A 22,133-nucleotide genomic window follows, 5' to 3' on the forward strand; every position below is an offset into this window, starting at 1 on the left:
TAATGGAGCCCGAGTCTAGTGTGATTAATGATTTACTGTTGTTTGGCATGTTTTACACTGTTTTACAGCTTTAAATGCATTATGGGGGTTGATGTGTTCATTTTATAATTTCGAATGCATATATTACTGTTTTATTAATTATGGGTTGAATGACTGAAGAACTGATACTGTATGTTGTCTGTTCGGCATGAATTACGATTTGCTTGTTTAAATGTGAATTGATGATGCTTATTGAGGAAAAAGGGAAATGAAACATTGTATAGACTGATAATTGTATGATGGGGTCAGCCTGACTAGATATCCTGGGAGATGGTGGACGGACCGGGTCCGTAGGGAACCCTACCGGGATTGTGGTCTCACATGCCGGACGGGGCATGGAGATCTTATGGTTTTGGCGCCCATACCGGACGGGGTATGGGGACGGCCCGTTTCACCCTCATACCGGACGGGTTATGGGGACGGCCCTGGAAACTGATTATGAATGTTAAAGGTTAACGGGTAGCGGGACCCCTAGGGACCCCCATGGATACTAGTAGGCTGGTAAATGAGAAAATGATATGTTGTATAATGATTGAATTATAAAAGGCGTGATAAGTGCTATGTTTTACAGCTTATATTATTCCATGATTGTGATAATGTTATTATTTTTCTTATATTGTTTTCATAAATTCCACCGAGGTAAGTGGATGGTAAAGGTTTTCATGTTAATAAACGAGTTTATTGTAAATTATGCTCCATTGGTCTTTTTGTGGTTTTCTACCCACCTTTATCTCCGTGACGGTGAGATATCGTGATGTTCTTACTGGGCTAGTGTAGCTCACTCCTTAATTAACCATTTCAGATCAGGAAGACATGGTTCCCGAGCCCGTTCCGCAGGAGGACGACGAAGGGGATGCCTAGAGACTCTGTAGTCATACGCATAGTTTATTTTCGAGTTTTCTTTCTTAGTTAGTTTAACCTTTTATATTTTAAGTACGTTTTTTTTTGGGTTTTTTCGTGTAAGGGATGTTAACTGAAATTTTGATCTTGCTTCCGCATTCGATATATTTAAATACTCATTTCTTTTTTAATATTTTCCGGGGCCGTTACACTTTCACATGCAGATTTTCATCAACAAATAACTAACAAACACATACTAATATCTCATAGTACATTCACAGATCAATTAAACTACATTCATGTTAACAATATATAACCAAAATAATCAGATAAGTCAATAAGACCATTGAAACAATAAATTAAAAACATGTAACGCCCAAACAATTTGGGCATTTTTGTTATTATTTTATTAATTTTATTTATTTAGTTTAATTTAAAAAAAATAGAGCGCCACGTCAGCAGCCACGTCAGTGACCCAGTCAGCAGCCCTGGCCAACCAGGACCTGCCGCGTGGCAAGACCACGTCGACCAAGGAACGGGCCACGTGGGCGATCCGCGTGCGTGCAATCGGACGGCCCATATGCGTCCCCGCGCGCACGGACGGCCCAGATCAAGCGTGCGCACGGACGGCCCAGATGCAATCGCACGGACGGCCCAGATGCACGCGCACGGACAGCCCAGATTCAATAAAAAACGGACGGTCCAGATTTAATCAAAATGGACGGCTGAGATCAAAAGGTAAAAGGGTATAAATAGAACCCCACACCTGACCACAAAAACCCTAGCCACCTGCCCTCGCCGGAGAAGACGAACCAGACGCTGGAGGAGCCGGCCGTCGCCACCCGCTGCCGCACCGGGGAGTTTTTCGACCGCCGATCGAGGTAAATTTCATACTCCTGGCTTGTTTTTCCACGCTGAGTTCCCCTATGGCCAAATCGGGGCCAAAATCTCGGCCAAACGGTCGGAAAACACGGCCGAAACCCAGCGGCGCCGCCGTGCCCCTCCTCGATTTTTGCCTCCGATGAGGCCCTTCCCGGCCTCCGTTTGATGCAATTTTTATATAACCGTGATCACCATTCTTTTCTCTACAGGTTGATCAGAGCCAAATCACCAAAACACGAACCTCGCCGGAGAGCCGCCGCACCCGAGAGCACCGCCGCCGGTAAGCTTTGATTTTTCGTAATTTTTTGGCCCCTCGAGGGCCCTAGGGTTGTTTTATCACAGGGACCGATGTAAGTGTGTCCAAATTCGGCCGGAAACGGCCGAAAACGGCCAACCCGAAGCAAATCGACGCCGCAAGCGGCGGCGTTGTCGCCGGAGCACAGCGAAGCCGCTATGCCGGAATTGCGATATTGGCCGAAAGGGACCCTGAGTCTAATTTGGGATTTTTTGGAACATGTGCAGGTACCAGTAGTGCATTTCAGTTCCCCAGGAAAAATTCAGGGAAAATTAGGGATAGCCTGTAGGCGCACTGTGAAGCCGTGTTCGGACCCCGAAACAAATAAGGACCCCTCACCCTATTTCCTATCACGGTATTAAAGTTCAATAATGATAAAACGGTATTTCTTAAATCAACGAATGTGTGAAATTGCTTAAGGTCGCTAATGGAGCCCGAGTCTAGTGTGTTTGTCGGTTAACTGTTATTTGGCCTATTTTACAGTTTTAAATGCAGTATGAGGTTTGATGTTTTCATTTCATAGTTTCATGTGCATATTTTACTGTTTTATTGATTATAGGTTGAATGACTGAAAACCCGATGTTATGTGTTGTCTTGTTAGCGTGAACTATCGGTTTGCATGTTTGTATGTGATTGAGAACCCGATGTTGTATGTTGTCTTGTTTGGCGTGAATTACTGGTTTGCTTGTCTGTGTGTGAATTGATGATGCTGACTGAGGAAAAGGGGAATGAAAGGTTATGTAAATTGATAATTGTATAATGTGGTCAGCCTGACTAGATATCCTGGGAGATGGTAGACGGACCGGGTCGGTAGGGAACCCTACCGGGATTGTGGTCTCTCATACCGGACGGGGTATGGAGACCTTATGTGTTTTGGCACCCATACTGGACGGGGTATGGGGACGGCCCGTTTCACCCTCATACCGGACGGGGTATTGAGGTTTATAGTTTTGGCGCCCATACCGGACGGGGTATGGGGACGGCCCTGAAATCTGATTACAAGTATTAAGGGTTAACGAGTAGCGGGACCCTTATGGATCCCCATGGATACTAGTAGGCTGGTAAATAAGGAAAACTATGTTGTGTAATGATTGAATTGCAAAAGGCGTGATAAGTACTATGTTATACAGTTCATATGATTTCATGATGATGATAATGTTATTGCTTTCGTATATTGTTTTATGAATTTCACCGAGGTAAGTGGATGGTAAAGGTTTTATTATTGATAAAAGGATTTGTTGTAAATTATGCTCCATTGGTCTTTTTGTGTTTTTCTACCCACCTTTACCTCCGTGACGGTGAGATATCGTGATGTCTTTACTGGGCTAGTGTAGTTCATTCCTTATTTAATCATTTCAGCTCAGTCTCTTGTATTTCTCAATATAGCTTGGGTCTATCATGTGTGGAACTGGGTCCCATGGAAGAGGGACTGGATTATGCTGGGGAGGGGTTGGGCGGCCCTGTGGCGACACCTGGTTGTATGGTGGGGACACCAGGTTGTATTGTGGCGGTGTCGGATGATATGGGAGAGGAGCATGGTTGTATCGGGGTGGCACCGGATCTTCTTGTTGCAGGGGTGGCTCAAACTGTGGCAGGGATGGAGGGTCAAACAGCTCTCTCATTTCTTCTGGATCTGTTGGGCGGAGATAAGTCTTTCTAGCATCTCAAAGAGTCGATCAACATCCTCTCGAAATGACTCATCGCAGGCTGCTCAATTTAGTAGGGGTCTTCCTCTCCTCATATCTTTGTACCTGCATTTTATAAGAGAGGGTTTATTGTCGGGTTGTATTCTAGTATTTTTACATCTTTGTGTAAGGAATGGTTTCGAGAAGTGCGACTCTGATACCAATTGTAAAAACTCAAAACTTAAAGGGAACGAATTTATATTTATAATAGGGAAGCAAATAATAAAGTTAGGTTTACATTCCTTACAAATTGAATTAAAATGCCTAATAGGGATATGAGAATATCCTTTCTACAGAGATTCATAAAAAAAAGTAAATATATTATTGAAAATAAATAAATAAATATTCTAAGGGGTTAACCTCCACTAGTAGTTGAAGGGAGTCCAGAAGGTAAACTACTCACAACTTTTTTTATGATCGGAATTTGGAACTTAGTTTTCTTGATCTGAAATAGTTAATAGATGGGTGAGCTACACTAGCCCAATAAGAATATCACACTAATAACTGATACGAAAAATCAAAGATTGATAAAAATGACAAAACAACTAATAGAGCTCTTAATTTAAATAAATTCATTTAATATTAAAATATTTATTCCATACTTACCATTACGATTTTTCCAAAATCAACCTATGGAGACAAATCCCTATATAACATTTCAGTTTCATGTACAAATGAACAAGATCAACAATTCTCTTTTTAACCTGCTTACTGGAATCCCTGAGAGTCCATATGGATATTCCTCTATTTATGAATCCAATATCTAGATTTGTCAATTAACCCGGTCGTCCCCATAACCTATCCGGTAATGGATGCCAAACACACCATTACCTCGATACCCTGTCCGATACGAGAATGAACCATATCTCTCAAATTCTTCTAGTATGGGACTTTTTAGCTCCATCCAGCTAAGGTAATGTCCACAATAGGGTTTCGTATATACCAGGTTTGTCCATCCATTTCTAAGGTACCCAATAAGCCTTTCATACATATATCTATATCATCAATTAATCATCAATTTCATAATAACATTTCATATTCATACTAACTGGGCTTTACTTGCAGTTTCTGGCTCACCCGTCGTCCCTTTTGCTCTGATATGGCCACAGGGAGACTCAGAATTGAATTCCGAGCATGAAGAAAAAAATTTACCTTTTTCAGTGATGGCTTCGGTGCGGCTGTGGCAGTGTCCCTCCGGCTGCTAGTCTTCCCTCCGACTGGCTCCTTCTTATTCTCCTCCAGCTGGGTGTCGGCTAGGATTTAGGGCCGATTAAAGAGAGGTTTAAATACCTCTATTCCCTCTGATCGTGGCCGTCTATCTGCGTCGATGTGGAGCAAGGAGAGTCGTTTGATGATTTCCTATTTAAGCTGATTACGTGGATGAATATGGACCATCCACTGCGATTAATCTCATCCATCTGATCACGTCTAAAGAGGGAATGCAGCTGGACCGTTCACGCACGCAAGATGAGATCTGAACCGTTGGATCGCCAGGCACGCGAATCGCTTACGTGGGCTCCTGCGTGGCACAGATGTCAGTGTGGTTGCCACGCGGCGTGCTCTGGTTCGCCGTGGATACTGACCGGGCCGTCCCATGTGGCTAAACTTTTTTTTTTTGCATTTTTTTTTTCAAAAAAATCAACTTAATTCAAAATTTCACATATTTTTCTCAAAATTGTTTTAAATTTTGTCTCTAATTCTTTTTTTTTTCAAAAAATTAATAAAATTTTTTAATTACTTATATTTTTATAAATGAAAATTTTTTATCCTCAGTCAATTTCTGAGCCTGGGTATTACACAAAGCCTCTTTTGTTTAGATGCTTGGATATGTATGTTAAGTCAAAAGCTCCAAGAAAAAACTCGTAAGCCCAGCTTTGAATTCATTCACTTGGAAATCAATGCTTTCACAAGCATGTAAAAGTTTACATAATAACTTTATTCTATGTGTATTAATTCTATCTATGATATATTTATACAAAGTATATGACCCATTATGTCTATATATTTTTTTAAATTCATACATGCATCAATTACATGCAGGAGCATACTTTGACTCGATTAGAAATAGTTTGTGCGAAAATAACATTATTATATTGTCAACTGTTTGCCTGTAGCTCCTAAAATCCTTAATATTATTGGTTAATCTCATTTATATAGTAATTAGCTAGGTCAGAAATAAATGAACAATTGTCTTTAGCAATTATCTCACATGGGTAAAGTATTGTACTCAAGATTTTTATAGAATATAATTTATAATTACACTTACTAAGTGAATTAATTATTATAATTACTTATTATTTTTTAACTGAATATTATATAATTTTTTTATAAAAATTATGAATTGCTGATTATGTATATTAGTTATATATTTATTTTTATTTAAAATATTGTGGGTAATCAAATGCGTTTCTCCTATTCAATTAATGGGCCTCCCTCCATGATGGCCCTTACGAACATGGACATACACATAGCCCAGACAAACTATATATTAATTTAGAAAATAAAGTATTAATAAATATATTTTTTCTTAATTATTCTATGATAACTCTAATCATTTTAATTTAAAATATACAATACAATTAAATAAAATAAATTTTTTCCAATAAAATTAGAAAAAGAAATTATTAATTAAAATATTAAAACGATATAATATTCAATCATTATTCATCATGAAAATAAAGGAAAATAATAAAATAATATAACAAATTATTTTTTATTTAATAGTAAATCTATTCACTAATTATTATTTTACTTGATTGTTAACTTAAGGAAATCCCGATCTTCTTCTGTCACCACTCTGCCACTTTTCTTTTCCAATGGCGGAAATCTGTACCCGCTCTTCCTCCAAATCAATCCCTACCACCTGTCAATCTATCTCTCCCCAGTGTCTTCACTAGCTTCCAAAACCCCTCTTCACATGTCTCTGTCTTTAGCGAATAGATTAACCATTTTCGACCTCGCTGGTTACAGTGAGTCATGGCACCAAACTACTCACGGGTTCATATTTGCTTCGTCTTTATCTCTTTATACACTTTCAACCTTTATAATATATATATATATATACATGTAGTCTATTAAGGTTTTACAGAAGCTTCTCTGTACTTCTCCCATGTCTGCTTCTTCCATGGGGTCAATCAGCATTCTCGCCTTCCTCCTCCTTGCAGCTCTCGCTGAGCACAAGATGGCTCAGTCTGAAAAGCGGCCGGAATCCTCCCGGATCACGGTGGTCGGCGTTGTCTATTGCGATACTTGCTCCAGCAACAGCTTTTCCAGACACAGTTACTTCTTGCCAGGTATTAATTACAAATTCTACACCATTGTAAAGCTTTTTTAATTCGTAAGAAAAGTCAGGGTCCATAGATATATGTATATATGTATCTCTGCATTTCTTGAACTGGAATTACGTCTCGGTTGTTGCTTTTCACTTTGTTGTCGGGATTGAGATTCAGATTGAAAATACATTATAAGTTTTATAAATTTCCCATTAGAGAGTCAGATTTATCCATCTTGTGTAGTAAATTCTATATTTCACTTTCCTACATCTATCGCCTTGCTTAATTTTTCATAAGCACAATATGTTCCCATACATGATATATGGAATCATTGAATTTACAGTTTTACTTCAAAATATTATAATAACCAAACTTAAATTGATAAAGGGAGGACCCTTATTGTCAATTGAATTAGGCCTGAATTACAGAGTCGATTTTGTTTCTTTGTTTCTCTTTCTTTTAAGTTGAAAGCCATTTGTTTGCCTATGGATTTTACTGATCAGGCGCAGAAGTTAACATTCGATGCAAATTCAAAGCTCATTCCCCAAAAACGGCGGAGGAGATAAACTTCTCGGTGAATAGAACAACTGGTAAGAATGGAGTATACAAGATGGAGATACCAAATGTTGATGGGGTTAATTGTTTGGATGGTTTGGCAATTGCATCATCGTGCCAGGCAAGCCTAATCGGGAGTTCAAATTCTGAATGCAATGTCTTTGGTTTGCATACCACGACTGAAGAAATATCAATCAAGTCGAAGCAAGACAATTTATGCATTTACAACATGAATGCACTCAATTTCAGACCATCTAAGCGGAATGCTACTTTGTGTGGCAACAAAAAGCGCCAGGAAATGTTGGAGCCTGCAATATCATCCTTAAACTCTTCTAAATGCTTTTGGCCTCTTTTCCCCCCATATGGATTTCCTTTCCCACCTCTTTCTTCCTTCAATTTTCCTCCATTGCCGCCTTTCCCTCGGTTTCCATTCCCTTCATTTCCATTTCCGAATTCACCCTCTCCGCCTTTCCCTTCTTTGCCCTTCCCTTTCCCTCCCCTCCCTCCTTTTCCTTCTGCCCCACCTCTGTTTCCTCCTCCTCCTCCACCCGCATTTAACCTAGGAGACCCGAGGACTTGGATTCCGAATTTTCCCTCATTTTCTCCCCCTCCTCCTCCGGCTTTTAATCTTGGTGACCCGAAAACATGGATACCACATCTTCCTCCTTCCCCTCCTAACATCCTTCACAACAAGAAACCATAGTATTTTGTTTAATATGTTGTATTATATAGATATACATACATTATTTACAGATTTCTATATACATACATTATTTACAGATTTCTTTCTATGTGTGGTGTAAGTCATAGAATTCATGTACTGGTGTACAAAGTGGGCACTTGGCATAAGTAATATTCAGTTGTTATTGAAGCTGTTACGGAGTTCAAATAAGTCTGGTTACTCAAAAGTAAGATGCTGATAGTTGTTCTATATATGTTTCATGTGTCAGGTGTTGATAGTTTTAGATCACTTTTACAGTGAATCATTCAAAGTAAAAGGCTTATCAAGATACACAAGTACAAGAGTTTTTTCAAGAATTTCTCTTCTCTGTTTCTTCTCTGTTCTGTTTTCTTCTGTTCCTGTTGAATCAACTTACTAAATTATGCAAGTTCTCCCCCATAAGCTATAAAACTATCAACCATTAACATTCTGAAATCCGAAATCTCCTTTTAGTGGAGACTATTTTTTTTTCAATTTTTATTTTGTTTATTCATACATGTTTATAAATAAAATAATCATCCAAGCACGTCACTTTTACCACTTACCTCTTCCTCTTATTGTTTGCTAGAGAGATCCCGGATCTGTAATCTCTTGTAACAGTTCAGGCAAAGGATTCTCATCAAACCACATTACTAATCATTAATCACATATCAAGGAACCAGCAGATTCAGCATTCTTCGATACTTCTGTGTCCACGTATAAAAAAACCAAGCAATCCAAAAAATCGAGGAAAGAAATTAGAGAATATAAAACTTATGTCGTTTGATCCAATTTGTGTTACTGGTAAAGATAAAAACACAGTAGCATGAGAATTGCAAAATGAGAATATTGGCAGAAATTAAGAAAATTTATGTCATTTGATCCAATTTGTATTACTGGTAAACTTCCATATTTAGAGTCTACTCTCTCTGCTCTAATTCTTCGCTCTCATCTCTGCAATTATGCTAAATCTCTACTCTTACAAACTATTCCAAGTAAATACATGAGCAGATTATCCTGACAAGAGTGTTAAAAGTCAAACAGGGTTTTCTCTGTTTTTGCAAATTCAGGAAACTAGAACTGTTTCCGAAGTTTCAGCCAGTTGACACTCATCTTGAACTGTTTATACCTTACAGAAGCTTCTACCTTTTCTGTAATACTCTGTTTTTGAGTGATCTCTATAGGCTGTTCTGTTTTGCTACCGAGTTTTGTATTTTTGGTTTTTGCCCAAACAATAAATTTATTCCCAGGAAATTATCAATTTTTGATCAATTATCCAAAAAATTTATATTGACGGGAAATGAACAAATATAGTATTTTCCAATATACTTGGTCATTTATTTAATGTGTTGCTAGGCTAGTTGATTGGTCACTAGCATATAATAATTGATTCTCTCTCGGATATTGGCTATATTAAACACCTGAAATTACAGAACAAATCAATTGAAACACAATGAACCAAAGTACGTGGAAAATGGATATAAGTCTATACAAAAGCTTACTATATAAGCCTATATGCTTCTGTCTTGGAAAAAAGAAAAATTATAAAGAGAACAATGTTAAGCACCTGCTGATGGAGCTTTTCTCCTCCCTTGGTTCTCTCTGTATCCTCTGCTCTTAACAAGTTTCTTCCTGATGGATTGCAGCTGAACTTCAACATCACAAATGCTCGGTCGTTCATTTGGAAATTCTGCAGAACACACAACTCCAACTTGGAATACAGAAACCAAGCATTGTTTTATTTCATCATTGATCCACATCTTGCTTTCACCAGCTACTTCCTGCAGCAGCATTGGATCGATAATCTCTGATAAATTTTCAGCCAAAGCAGGTGTAACAAAATTGTGAAGATTGAAACCATCTTTAAAGATTTCATTGGTAGGCCTTTTCCCAGTAAAGATTTCCAATATGAGGATGCCAAAACTATACACATCTCCAGATGTTGATGGTTTGATTCCCATAGCATACTCTTCAAGAAAAATATCAAATTAATAGTATATTTGAATTCAAATATTTTTTTGTTTCTAGTACATGTATATATAATTTCAGTGCAGAAAAATAAAATTTCAAATCATCAATCTAAATATCATATATGGTACCTGGAGCAGTGTAGCCCGTGGTTCCTAGTATTCCTGTGTAGCTTGCAGAATTAGAAGAAATGTTTTGTGATGTTTCTTGCGGAAGAAATCTTGCTAACCCGAAATCACCTACATGTCCAATCATTTCGTCATCTAATAGAACATTGCTTGGCTTAATATCAGAATGAACAATTGGAGGCTGGCAATGGAAATGGAGGTAGGCGAGTGCAGATGCAACATCAATGGCAATGTTTAGTCTTTGAAGAATGTGCAAATGTCGCGGTGCTTCGCTTGCTTCATTGACGGGGTGTAGCCACTCGTCGAGATTCCCATTAACCATTAAGTCATAAACAAGAGCCTTGAAGTCATTGCCTTGAAAATCAATACTAACACAAGCACTTATGATCTTAACAAGATTTCGATGTCTGATATTTCTCAAGGCTTCACATTCTGCTAAGAAACTCCGAGTTGCTCCTTGATGTTGAAGGTTAAATACCTTCACGGCGACAACCGTCTGTTGCTCATAATCAAGAATTCCTTTATACACAGAACCATATCTACCCTTTCCAATTAGATTGTCTGAGGAAAATCCACTAGTGGCCTTGAGTAGATTATCGTAGGAAACTTGTAACATTGAAACCAACAATGGTGGTGTAGAAGAGGCCTTGAGTTTTCTCTTCCATAAGTAATAAACAATTATCAAAGACAGCACCACGATGAGTAAAAGTACTGAAAGTATTACGGAGACTAATATTAGCTTCAAGGAGGAACCGCCATTTTTCTTGTCGCCTTTGGCTGAACAAGGAGGTAAGTGTAATTCAAAAATGCCACCACAGAGGTTAGTATTTCCAACAAGCGAAACAGCACTTGCATTCTTGAATATTCCTTCAGTTGGTACCTCACCTTCGAAATTGTTAAATGATAGATTCAGACTTTGTAGCTTAATGGTTCTCAAAAATTCTGGAATTTTTCCTGATAAATTGTTGAGGGAAAAACCTAATTTTCTTATTCCTTTCAAAGAATCCAAAGCCTTAGGGATATTCCCTTGCAAAAAGTTATCATCCAGATATAAACTTTCCAAGCTTGTGCAACTACCAAGAGTTGCAGGAATTTCACCAGTTAACTTGTTATGTGAAAGATCAAGAATCCCAAGATGGACGAGTTCTCCAACTTCTGCAGGAACTGAACCAACTAACTGATTATTTGATAAGTCCAAAGCCCATGACAGAGAGGAAATACCCATTACTTCTATTGGGATTTTGCCACTTAATTTATTGTTGCTAAACTGTATGAGAAACAGTCTTTGGCATTTTTCGAGAGTTGATGGGATGATTCCCAGCAAATTATTGAATGACAAGTCAAGTATTTGTAAAGTAGTAATGTTCCCTATAGATGATGGGATACTTCCTGAGAATTCATTCCCATAGATATCCAAAAATCCGAGACTTTGTAGCTTACCTATTGAACTTGGTATAGAACCAGACAGTCGGTTTTGTTTCATTGATAATCGAGTTAGTCCAATGAGATTTTCAATTTCACTTGGAATGCTTCCACGTATTTGGTTATCTCCCAAACCAAGTTCTGAGAGCTTATTAGAGAAATTTCCTATAATACGAGGCAATATACCTCCCAAATTGTTGCTTTCAAAACTAAGACCTCTTAAACTGCTACAATTAACTATAGAGTAGAGAAATTGCAAATCATCATCTTCGCCATTTCCTAGGTTGTTGGCTTCCCAATTGAGGTATTGCAAATCATTGAAGCCTGTGAAATTTGGCGCTCGCCCAGAAAACTGATTAACTGCTGCTTCAAGAAAAATAAGTTTTGAAGCATTAGAGAGAGAATCTGGAATTGTCCCATTGAATTGGTTATCACTAATTCCAAACAATTCAAGATTTGGGAGTGTGAAACCCAAGTCAGAAGGAAGAGTTCCATGAAGTTGGTTTTCCGCTACTTCAAAATATGTGAGCAAAGACAAATTGTACATGGAAGGTGGAATTCTTCCTGTTAGGCTATTATCACCAAACATGAAAATAGTTAACATCTTCAAATCCCCAAAGCTCTCCGGAATACTTCCACGGAAATTATTTTCTGCTCCAGCTATTTTTGTAAGCAATGAAAGATTTCCAAATGAGGGTGGGATTAAACCTTCTAAATTGTTCCTTGCGCAAAAAAAGTTTTGTAGCTTGGACAATAAGCTAAGCTGTGGAGGGAGTTCCCCACTTAAGTTATTAAAAGCTAAACCAAGAAGAAAAAGATTAGAGCAACGTGATATGTTGATTGGTATTTCACCGCTAAAGCTATTGTTATCAAGGCGAAGTATCTCTAGCCGGCGCAATAGACCCATCTCACGTGGAATAACATGGTTAAAAGTATTGTTTCCAAGGTCAAGTGACCTTAAAAAGCTCAAGTTCCCAATATAAGGACTTAGCTCACCTACCAATTTGGATGATCTTAGATTCAGTGCTGTCACTCTTTGATGCTTATGGCCACAAGAAACGCCATACCATTCGCAGAATTGTATAGACTCATTCCACGAACTCAATACACCGAGAGGATCATGAACTTTAGCCTTAAAGTGCAATAAGGAAAGTTTATCCGTATTATTTCCTTGATGTATTGAAGAACCGAGCGAGACTTGGAATACTTGCATATAAATCAACCAAAACATCCACAAACTCATGCTTTCAACTTTTAATTTTGACCTGCACGTTTTCTGAGTTAAAAATATGCATGTTAGCTTCTGCTCTGCTCTATGGTCTATGTATTCAATATTACAAGAAAATTTCTTCCAAAAATTACAGTAGTTTCATAATTAACCAACATTATCAAAATATTCTGCATAAATAAGGAGAAGAGAAACTCCACACCTGGGAGAGATTCAAGGCAAAGACTCAATTGCTTAATTGGAATAGAATAACAAATGGTAACAGGTTTAATTTATTGAGACTTAAAATTGACTTCTGACAATCATCTACTGGACTATTCAGACCACAATGTTGCAAATGAAAAAAAGACAATCTTGGATGGGAAAAGACACCCTCCAACTGTATACAGCCTAGATTTTTATATTAAAAAGTTTTAGATGCTACCAGTGGAAATTGCCAAATTTCAGGAGACCAAGTAAATGTTGACTGCTAAGTTGTTGAATTTAACTTTTCTGAGGTTATCTGCAACAATTTTTCTCCAATGTTACAAGAAAATTTCTTCTCAAATTTACAGTGATTTCATAATTAAACCAACACTATCCAAATTACTCTGCATAAATCGGGAGAAGAGGAACTCCATAACTGGGAGAGATTCAAGGCAGAGTTGTATTTGCTTAATTGGACAAGATTAACAAATTGGTAAGAAGTTAAATTTAATTAAACTTAAAGTTGAGTTCTGTCAATCATCTACTGGACTATTCCTACCACATTATTGAAAAAAGACAAGCCTGGATGAGAGAAGACAAACTCTCTAACTGTGTACAGCCTAGATTTTTTTACATTACAAAGAACATAGATGGAGATGTGAAATGCTACTAGTTGAAATTGCCAAACTTCAAGAGACCAAGTAAATGTTGACTTGTAAGTTGTTCAATTTAACTTTTCTGAGGTCACCTGCAAGGAAATTTCTCCAAAATTTCCTAATCAAAGTGTAGATAAACCACTGATAATGAGATGAGAAAAGTAATTTTAGTATATTAATGTAAAAGTCCGAAACTTTAAAAAAAAAATAAAATCATAAATTAAATGCAAAAGCGAATTAATAAAATTTAAGGTTTACATTTTTTACATAATAATTTAAAATATTTAATAGAGATACGAGAATGTTCATTCTAAAAGAACAAAAGAAAATTAAAAAAATAAACAAAAGACAATATACTGAGCATTTTACAACGACCTTCACTAATTTTTGAAAGAAATGTGGGTAGTAAACTATGCACAATTCTCTTATTGATCGGGATTTGGGTCATGATCCTCTTGATTTGAAATAATTAATGAAATAGTAAACTACACTAACCCAATAAGAATATCACACTACTCACGGATATAGAAACTGAAGGTTGATAGAAATCATAAAAACAATCAATGGAGCTCTTAATTTAAGTAAATTCATTTATTATAAGGAAAACCATTTATTACATATATTTACTGTTGCGAGATTTTTTAAATTGACTTATAAAGACAATAACTCAAATAACATTCTAATATCATATTCAAGTGAGTAAAAATAATAACTTTCCCTTTTTATTTGCCTACTAGTATCCCTGGGGATCCATAGGGATATCTTATTACGCGTGAACCAATATCCAACTTTGTTAACTAATCGGTCGTCCCCATATCCCGTCCGTATGAGCACAAAAAATATTATCTTTCAATACTCCGTCCGATATAAGGGTGAATCGGGCTGTCCCATACCCCGTCCGGTATGAGTGCTAAAAATATCATTTCTCGATACCCCGTCCGGTATGAGATAATATTCACGGTAAGGTTCCCTATATATCCGGTCCGTTCACCATCTCCCAATATATTCAGTAAGACTATCATTCATTAATTTACATGACCAAATAATTTTTCGTTTGCATATTAATTTTCAATTTCATAAATTAACCGTAAATCATGTAAGACAATCAATATACATCAAGGAAGCACAACTGAATTATTTAACCATTCTAGTATATTCTCATGTATTTGAAGCTGTAAAAGGAAACAATTAGTTACACAGAACAAACAAATAAATAACTAACCAGTTCCGCCTTTATTAGTAACCTGTAATTATTCTCAAAGTTTTCTAAATTATACAAATACCATATTATCGATTATTAAGCTTCAATTCCATAACAGATAATAAGATGATGAATTTTTACCTGAATCGGTGTCCGAAATACCAAACTTTCTACTGCGCGTACTAATGGTCCCCAGATTTTTTGAATTTTTCTGTAAAGATTAAAACACACTTTACGTCCCTAAAAATACCCTACAAATCAAAAATCGATGAAAAAAAAACTCTTTCTGGCTAATTTTGGGGTTCCGGCACGGCAGCACCACCATGCTCCGACGACGACACTGCTGCCTGCGGCGGTGGTTTGCCTCGACCTGACCGTTTTCGCCCTATTCTAGCCGGGTTCGGCCGATTTTATACATATCCCTGCAAAAAACACGTTAGAGGGACTCGGTTGGCCGAAAAAAATAAAAAAACGAAAACTTATCGGTGGTGGAATTTTACGATGCGGCGGCTCCGCTAGCTCACTTTCGCAGTTGAGTGTTTTTCTTCAGTCAACCTGTAGAAAACAGAATGATGAACATAACGGTGAAAAAATTGCACGAAACAGGAAATGGGAAGGGGCTTATTGGATGCGGTTGCGGGTTTTGCCCACGGCGGCGCCGTTGGACTTTACCCGCGATTTTCAGCTCACCCGCCGTTTCTTTGCTCCGATTTGGTTATAGGGGTGCTTAGAATCAAATTCGGAGCGGATAGGAGAATTTTTACCATTTTTGACGATCGGAGATGGCTCCAGCGCGGCAGCGGTTGACGGTCGGCTCCCTTCTCTGGCGATTGGTTCTTCTTTTCCGACGGGAGGCTGGCGGCTAGGGTTTGGATTCAGTATGATGCGAAATATTTATACCTGTCTCGTGTTAATTTGGTCCATTCATCGTATTTGATCTCGACCGTCCGATCGCATTTATCACGACCGTCCGATCGCGCCTGAGGAGGGAACGGATTCCGACTGTCCACGCGCGCGAGAATGTTTCTCGGTCGTCCGATTGGGGGGTACACGGATCACCAGCATGGCCTCCCGCGTGGCACCGAGTCAGCGTGCCTTGCTACGCAGCGTGTTCCGGTTCATCAAGACTGCTGACTAGGCGGTCATACGTGGCAAAATTTTTCTTAATTGTATTTTGATCCATAGTTTCTGATTTTTTTTTCAAAAACACCTTACGAATCCAAATTTTCATCCATTTTTCCTAAAATTGTTTTCAATCTCAATGTCAACCTATTTTTTCCATAATTTTACATTAAATTAAAATTTATTAATTTCAATAAATTTTTATATATTTTTTTTAATATTAAAATTAATGCCGAACTAAATTTTGAGTTCGGATATTACAATTAAAACTGGTTCAAAAGTGCACTTATAACTAAAGAAATCCTAGATCACCTTTGGTGGAGAAATATTTTCTTTTTCAATTTTTATTTTCCACATGTTTTTGCATAAAATATTGTTATATGGATACATGTTTTAGCAAATAAAGGGGAAAGCATGAGATGACTTTTGCTACTAAAATGTTAAAAGATTACTTGCACATAATTACATATTGATTCACATACCCTCCCAAGTTTCTATCTCTCAAACTTCATCATTTCTTAGAAATTTGTCTGTAATCAAATGTAGCCGAGCTTGAGCTTCGCGAATTCTTATTCATTTTCTTGGAAAATTTTCAGAACAAGCAGTTCCAACTTCAAACAGAGAAACCAAGAGCTGGTAAGTTCCATCCCTGCACATGTTGCTTCTGCCACTGATCTCTTCCTCTTATATTTTCTGTAGAAATGCCGGATCTGTAAAATCTTGTAACAATTCAGGGAAAGCAATCTCAACAAATTTGAGAAGATTAAAACTTTATTGGAGAATTTCATTTGCAGGTGTGCTCTAATATGAGGACACAGAAACCATATACATCTGCAAAATGTCCACACTTTACCATACGTAGCATACTTTAGAAGATAATATCAGATTAAGCTACTAATGTAACGGCCCCGTAAATATTAAAATGAAATGAGTATTTAAATATATCAAATGCGGAAGCGAGATCAAAATTTCAGTTAACATCCCTTACACGAAAAACCAGAAACGTACTTAAAATATAAAAGATTAAACTAACTAAGAGAGAAACTCGAAAATAAAACTATGAGTATGACTACAGAGTCTCTAGGTATCCCCTTCGTCGTCCTCCTGCGGAACGGGCTCGGGAACCATGTCTTCCTGATCTGAAATGGTTAAATAAGGAGTGAGCTACACTAGCCCAGTAAGAACATCACGATATCTCACCGTCACGGAGGTAAAGGTGGGTAGAAAAACACAAAAAGACCAATGGAGCATAATTTACAATAAACTCGTTTATTAACATGAAAACCTTTACCATCCACTTACCTTGGTGAAATTTATGAAAACAATATGAGAAAAACAATAACATCATCATAATCATTGAATAATCTAAGCTGTAAAACATAACACTTATCACACCTCTTGTAATTCAATCATTGTACAACATATCCTTTTTTCTCATTTACCAGCCTACTAGTATCCGTGGGGGTCCATAGGGGTTCCGCTACCCGTTAACCTTTAACATTCATAATCAGTTTCCAGGGCCGTCCCCATACCCCGTCCGGTATGGGTGCCAAAACCATGAACCTCAATACCCCGTCCGGTATGAGGGTGAAACGGGCCGTCCCCATACCCCGTCCGGTATGGGCGCCAAAACCATAAACCTCAATACCCCGTCCGGTATGAGGGTGAAACGGGCCGTCCCCATACCCCGTCCGGTATGGGCGCCAAAACCATAAGATCTCCATACCCCGTCCGGCATGTGAGACCACAATCCCGGTAGGGTTCCCTACGGACCCGGTCCGTCCACCATCTCCCAGGATATCTAGTCAGGCTGACCCCCATAATACAATTATCAGTCTATACAATCTTTCATTTTCCTTTTCCTCAATCAACATCATCAATTCACATTTAAACAAGCAAATCGTAATTCATACCAACAGACAACATACAATATCAGTTTTTTCAGTCATTCAACCCATAATTAATAAAAACGTAGTACATGCACACAAATCTGTAAAATGAACACATCAAACCTCACTTTGCATTTAAAGCTGTAAACAGGCCAAATAACAGTACATCATCAATCACACTAGACTCAGGCTCCATTAGCAACCTTAAGCAATTTCACACATGCGTTAATTCAAGAAATACCGTTTTATCATTTTGAACTTTAATACCGTGATAGGAAATAGGGTGAGGGGTCCTTACTTGTTTTCGAGATCCGAATACGATTCACAGTGCGCCTGCAGGCCGTCCCTAATTTTCCCTGAATTTTTCCCGGGGAACTGAAACACACTAACAGTACCTGCACGTGTTCCAAAAAAAATCCAAATTAGGCCCAGGGCCCCTTTCGGACCAAATCGCAACTCCGGCACGGCGGCTCCGCCGTGCTCCGGCGACGGCGCCGCCGCTGGTGGCGGCGAGTCGCCTCGGGTTGACTGTTTTCGGCCGTTTTCGGCCGAATTCGGCCACACTCGCATTGGTCCTTGTCAGAAAACAACCCTAGGGCCCTCGGGGGGCCAAAAAATCACGGAAAAACGGAGCTTACCGGCGGCGGCGCTCTCGGGTGCAGCGGCTCTCCGGCGAGGTTCGTGTTTTGGTGATTCGGCTCCGATCAACCTGTAGAGAAAAGAATGGTGATCACGGTGATATAAAAATTGCATCGAACGGAGGCCGGGAGGGGCCTCGTCGGAGGCAAAAACCGAGAGGGGGCGCGGCGGCGCCGCTGGGCTTCGGCCGCGTATTCCGGCCGTTTGGCCGGGATTTCGGCCTCGATTTGGCCACAGGAGGAATCAGCGGGGAAAAACGAGTCGGGGGTATGAAATTTACCTCAATCGGCGGTCGGAAATTTCCCCGGTGCGGCGGCGAGTGGCGGCGGGTGGCGGCGGTCGGCCTCTGGTTCGTCTTCTCCGGCGAGCGGCTGGCGGCTAGGGTTTTTGGTCTGGTGTGGAGGTTCTATTTATAACCCCTTGCCTTTTGATCACAGCCGTTCATTTCGTTTTAATCTGGGCCGTTCGTTTTTGATTGAATCTGGGCCGTCCGATCGCGTGATTGATCTGGGCCGTCGGATCGCACCCACGCGGATCGCCAACGTGGCTCCCTTCGGAGTGACGCGATCTTGCCACGTGGCAGGCCCTGGTTGGCCGGGACTGCTGACGTGGCTGCTGACGTGGCCCCCCCCCCCCTTTTTTTTTTTTTTTTTTTTTTTTTTTTTTTTTCCTCCTCCTTTCCGGGTGCTACAACTAAAAACTTCAGGAATATTTAATTGAGAGAAAAAAATCAAAATTAAATCTTTTATATGAATTGTTCTTTATAATTTGAAAGTCAAGTAGAAAAAAGACAAGGAAGCGAAACTCAAGTCACTATTACGGTGGCGAAAATGTAAAAACGATACTTTTTAAAAGTCAAGTCAATATAAATTTTGAATTAATAGTAATACTTATTTTTTAAAACATTCAAATGTAATTTAATTATTTTAATTCTTTTTTGTTTAAAAATAAAGAGAAACTAAACATTTAAAATAAATAAAAAATATTTGAAAATTAAATTATCACAAAAAAATGTTAAAACTAAATTATAATAAATGTCAAATTTTAAAAAATAATTTGATAATTTACCTTTTCCCTTTCATGATTTATCTAGAAAGAAAAACATTTAAGCATTTAAACATTGTTTCGTTGTAAAAGCTTATATCATTCATGATTTGTGTTGAAGCTCAGCTGCAATCCATCAGAAGAAAATTGTTTAAAAGCAGACAATTCAGAGAGAACCAGAGGAGGAACCCTCAATACACAGATAGTAAATGTTCTCTTTCAGATCAAAATTTCAGGTTATCATGTAAGTTAAATAATTATTATGTACTCCAGGAGCATAAATGAGTTCGTAACGCAGAAAAAGCTGAAAGCAGAGTTATCTCACCGATGAAATCGGAAGTCGGCAAGAACTGAATATAGAAAATAAAAATTGAGAGAAAAAAAAAATTCCTCTACCAAAGGTGATTTAGGATTTCAGAATGTTAATGCTCGATAAAACTAATTTATTACACTATCTTTTATCTTTTTCCGTTTTGTCTAGCTCTAAGTGCATTTTTCAACCAGTTTTAGCATACTAAAATTAATTTGTCTTCTCACATCCAAGATTCTATTTTCATTTGGAAATGTGGTGAGAATAGCCAATAGATGACCAGAAGTCTAATTAAATTAAACCTGTTACCATTTGTTCTCTTCTCTTTAATTAAGCAGAGTAATTTAGATAATGTTGGTTAATTATGAAATCACTGTAAATACATTGATCATAGTCAGGAGGAGAGTTCCATGAAGTTGGTTATCTGCTACTTCAAAATATCCGAGCAAAGACAATTTGTACATGCATTACCCAATATAAGGACTCAACAAATTGTTTCTGATACTTGTCCCTCCCTCTCTACCTTCGTCTTCAAAAAGTGTCGGATCTGTAACAGAAACAATTTGTTGAGTGATGAAATGAAGTCATGCTTGGTTTCTGTATTTGAAGTAGGAATTTCTTGTTCTTTAGGGTTGCCAAAAGAAAGAATGAGCATTGGTGCTGTCCAAGCACAGCTGCTTTCAATCAGAAATAAACTGCTCAAGAGCAGACAAGACACAGAGAGAGGCATGGTAGGAGGAATCAGGCATTGTTGGAGAATTAAAATTTTCTGAATGCCTTAAAGGGTAGTTGTAAGCCAAATGATATGAAGCATCCAAATGGAGTTTCATGATAGATTAGGAAGTCAGAAAGTAATAAATTATTCTAACCTAATAATTCTACGAGTAGATTACAATGTCCTCTCTTCCAAATTTTAACAGTTTGCTCTTAGCTTAGTGCTTGTTGGCTGCATTTTATGTTTCTGCTGTAGCTACAAAAAGGCAGAAATTTAGCCAAATGTTTTAAAAAAAACAAATAAGTGCTTTTTTAAGTGAATATTAAAGATGCTTTTGGCTTTCTTATAAATGAAAGAAAAATGAATTTCCATAACATTAGTTTTTAAGTAGAAAACTGTATATTGTTTGGTAAATTTTTGCTATAAAGACTAATTTCAATGTAGAGTGTGATGTGGTATTTTATTACTTATGTTATAAAATTTAATAATAACTTACAAAATGATAAAAAAAATTTCGTAATAATGAAAATTAATAACTATAGATATTTAGATAATATTATTTATTCTAAAAATATTATAATGATTTAAATTATTTTAAAATATTTATTTTAGTTTAATTATTTTATTTATCTGATTCAATATAAATATTAATTTTGAAAAATTATTTAAATTTAAAATACATATTACCTAAATAATTTACAACAAATACCAAATATTTAATAGTGAATTAATATCATATTTCTTTTTTTTAAATATTTAATTACTAAATTAATAAAATATTTACTCACTCTAATAGCTTATATGCTTCTTTACAGGTCCTGCTCTCGTAATGAGATTCGTCCAAAGAATGTTTTATAAGTCCAGAGTTCATTTAGACATTTTATCAAGCAGTTAACCCGCAATAAACACCAATAGCCTTAGAACTAGAAAACATAAAATCAGAACACAAAACATTCAATGCATTCCTCAATTGCCTAATAATTCAACTTCACATCCATCCTTAATTGCAAATACAGATAATGAGTAAAAGAGACAAGAAGCAGATTTTACCTCCTTTAAACCCCTTTCACCCTCAAAGCTCCATCATCATGACCGATAGAGAATCAGAGAGAAGAAGCTGCTTCCCTGTCGGCAAAACCCGGAACCCTCCTCTTCCTACGAGTTTCCTCTCATTTTCTCTGTTTTCTTCCATTTTTACAGCTCTCTTCTCTTCCACTCAATTCCCTGGATCACACACCTCTCCGTCTCTCGCCTCCGATCACTCTGCCACCCCTCTCCCTTTTTTCTTACTTCTTGCCAGAAACAGAGAAGACCAACTCTCTCTCGCTCTTAAACGGCGCCGTTTTGAATAAGAGAA

At 37.7% G+C, this 22,133-nt stretch overlaps 2 protein-coding genes across 10 annotated transcripts; one reads left to right on the plus strand and one right to left on the minus strand.

Moving 5' to 3' along the window:
• The first annotated feature begins 6,567 nt into the window (after positions 1–6,567).
• Positions 6,568–8,439, plus strand: LOC110819240 (Pollen Ole e 1 allergen and extensin family protein). The gene is made up of 2 exons (XM_022048363.2): positions 6,568–7,034; positions 7,517–8,439. The coding sequence occupies exons 1-2, from the start codon at positions 6,851–6,853 to the stop codon at positions 8,269–8,271; spliced, it is 939 nt and encodes a 312-aa protein (XP_021904055.2). The 5' UTR covers positions 6,568–6,850; the 3' UTR covers positions 8,272–8,439.
• Positions 8,440–8,573: 134 nt separating this feature from the next.
• Positions 8,574–22,106, minus strand: LOC110819191 (putative receptor-like protein kinase At3g47110). Of its 9 annotated transcripts, XM_088212807.1 has the most exons (6): positions 18,988–19,740; positions 18,707–18,777; positions 18,367–18,463; positions 10,368–13,062; positions 9,836–10,237; positions 8,574–8,975 (listed from the first exon to the last, which is right to left on the minus strand). In XM_088212807.1, the coding sequence occupies exons 4-6, from the start codon at positions 13,027–13,029 to the stop codon at positions 8,929–8,931; spliced, it is 3,111 nt and encodes a 1,036-aa protein (XP_088068933.1). In that variant the 5' UTR covers positions 13,030–13,062; positions 18,367–18,463; positions 18,707–18,777; positions 18,988–19,740; the 3' UTR covers positions 8,574–8,928. The 9 variants fall into 9 exon arrangements, with proteins under 9 accessions (XP_088068933.1, XP_088068936.1, XP_088068937.1 ...); XM_088212810.1 differs by lacking the exons at positions 18,367–18,463; positions 18,707–18,777; positions 18,988–19,740 and adding exons at positions 13,217–13,948; positions 21,827–22,105; XM_088212811.1 differs by lacking the exons at positions 18,367–18,463; positions 18,707–18,777; positions 18,988–19,740 and adding exons at positions 13,217–13,974; positions 21,827–22,105.
• Between the last annotated feature and the right edge of the window lie 27 nt (positions 22,107–22,133).

The sequence above is a fragment of the Carica papaya genome, chromosome 2, assembly GCF_054855325.1.
Source record: "Carica papaya isolate Zhongbai chromosome 2, ASM5485532v1, whole genome shotgun sequence".
Classification (NCBI taxonomy): Eukaryota; Viridiplantae; Streptophyta; class Magnoliopsida; order Brassicales; family Caricaceae; genus Carica; species Carica papaya.

Bases quoted from the DNA above. Each gene is read 5' to 3' on its own strand.
- LOC110819240 (XM_022048363.2), top strand. From the start codon at position 6,851: ATGTCTGCTTCTTCCATGGGGTCAATCAGCATTCTCGCCTTCCTCCTC. The intron at 7,035-7,516 runs GTATTAATTACA...TTTACTGATCAG, and splicing joins ACACAGTTACTTCTTGCCAG to GCGCAGAAGTTAACATTCGA.
- LOC110819191 (XM_088212806.1), bottom strand. From the start codon at position 13,029: ATGAGTTTGTGGATGTTTTGGTTGATTTATATGCAAGTATTCCAAGTC. The intron at 10,238-10,367 runs GTACCATATATG...TTTTTCTTGAAG, and splicing joins CACGGGCTACACTGCTCCAG to AGTATGCTATGGGAATCAAA. The intron at 8,976-9,835 runs GTGCTTAACATT...ACGTGGACACAG, and splicing joins GAGAAAAGCTCCATCAGCAG to AAGTATCGAAGAATGCTGAA.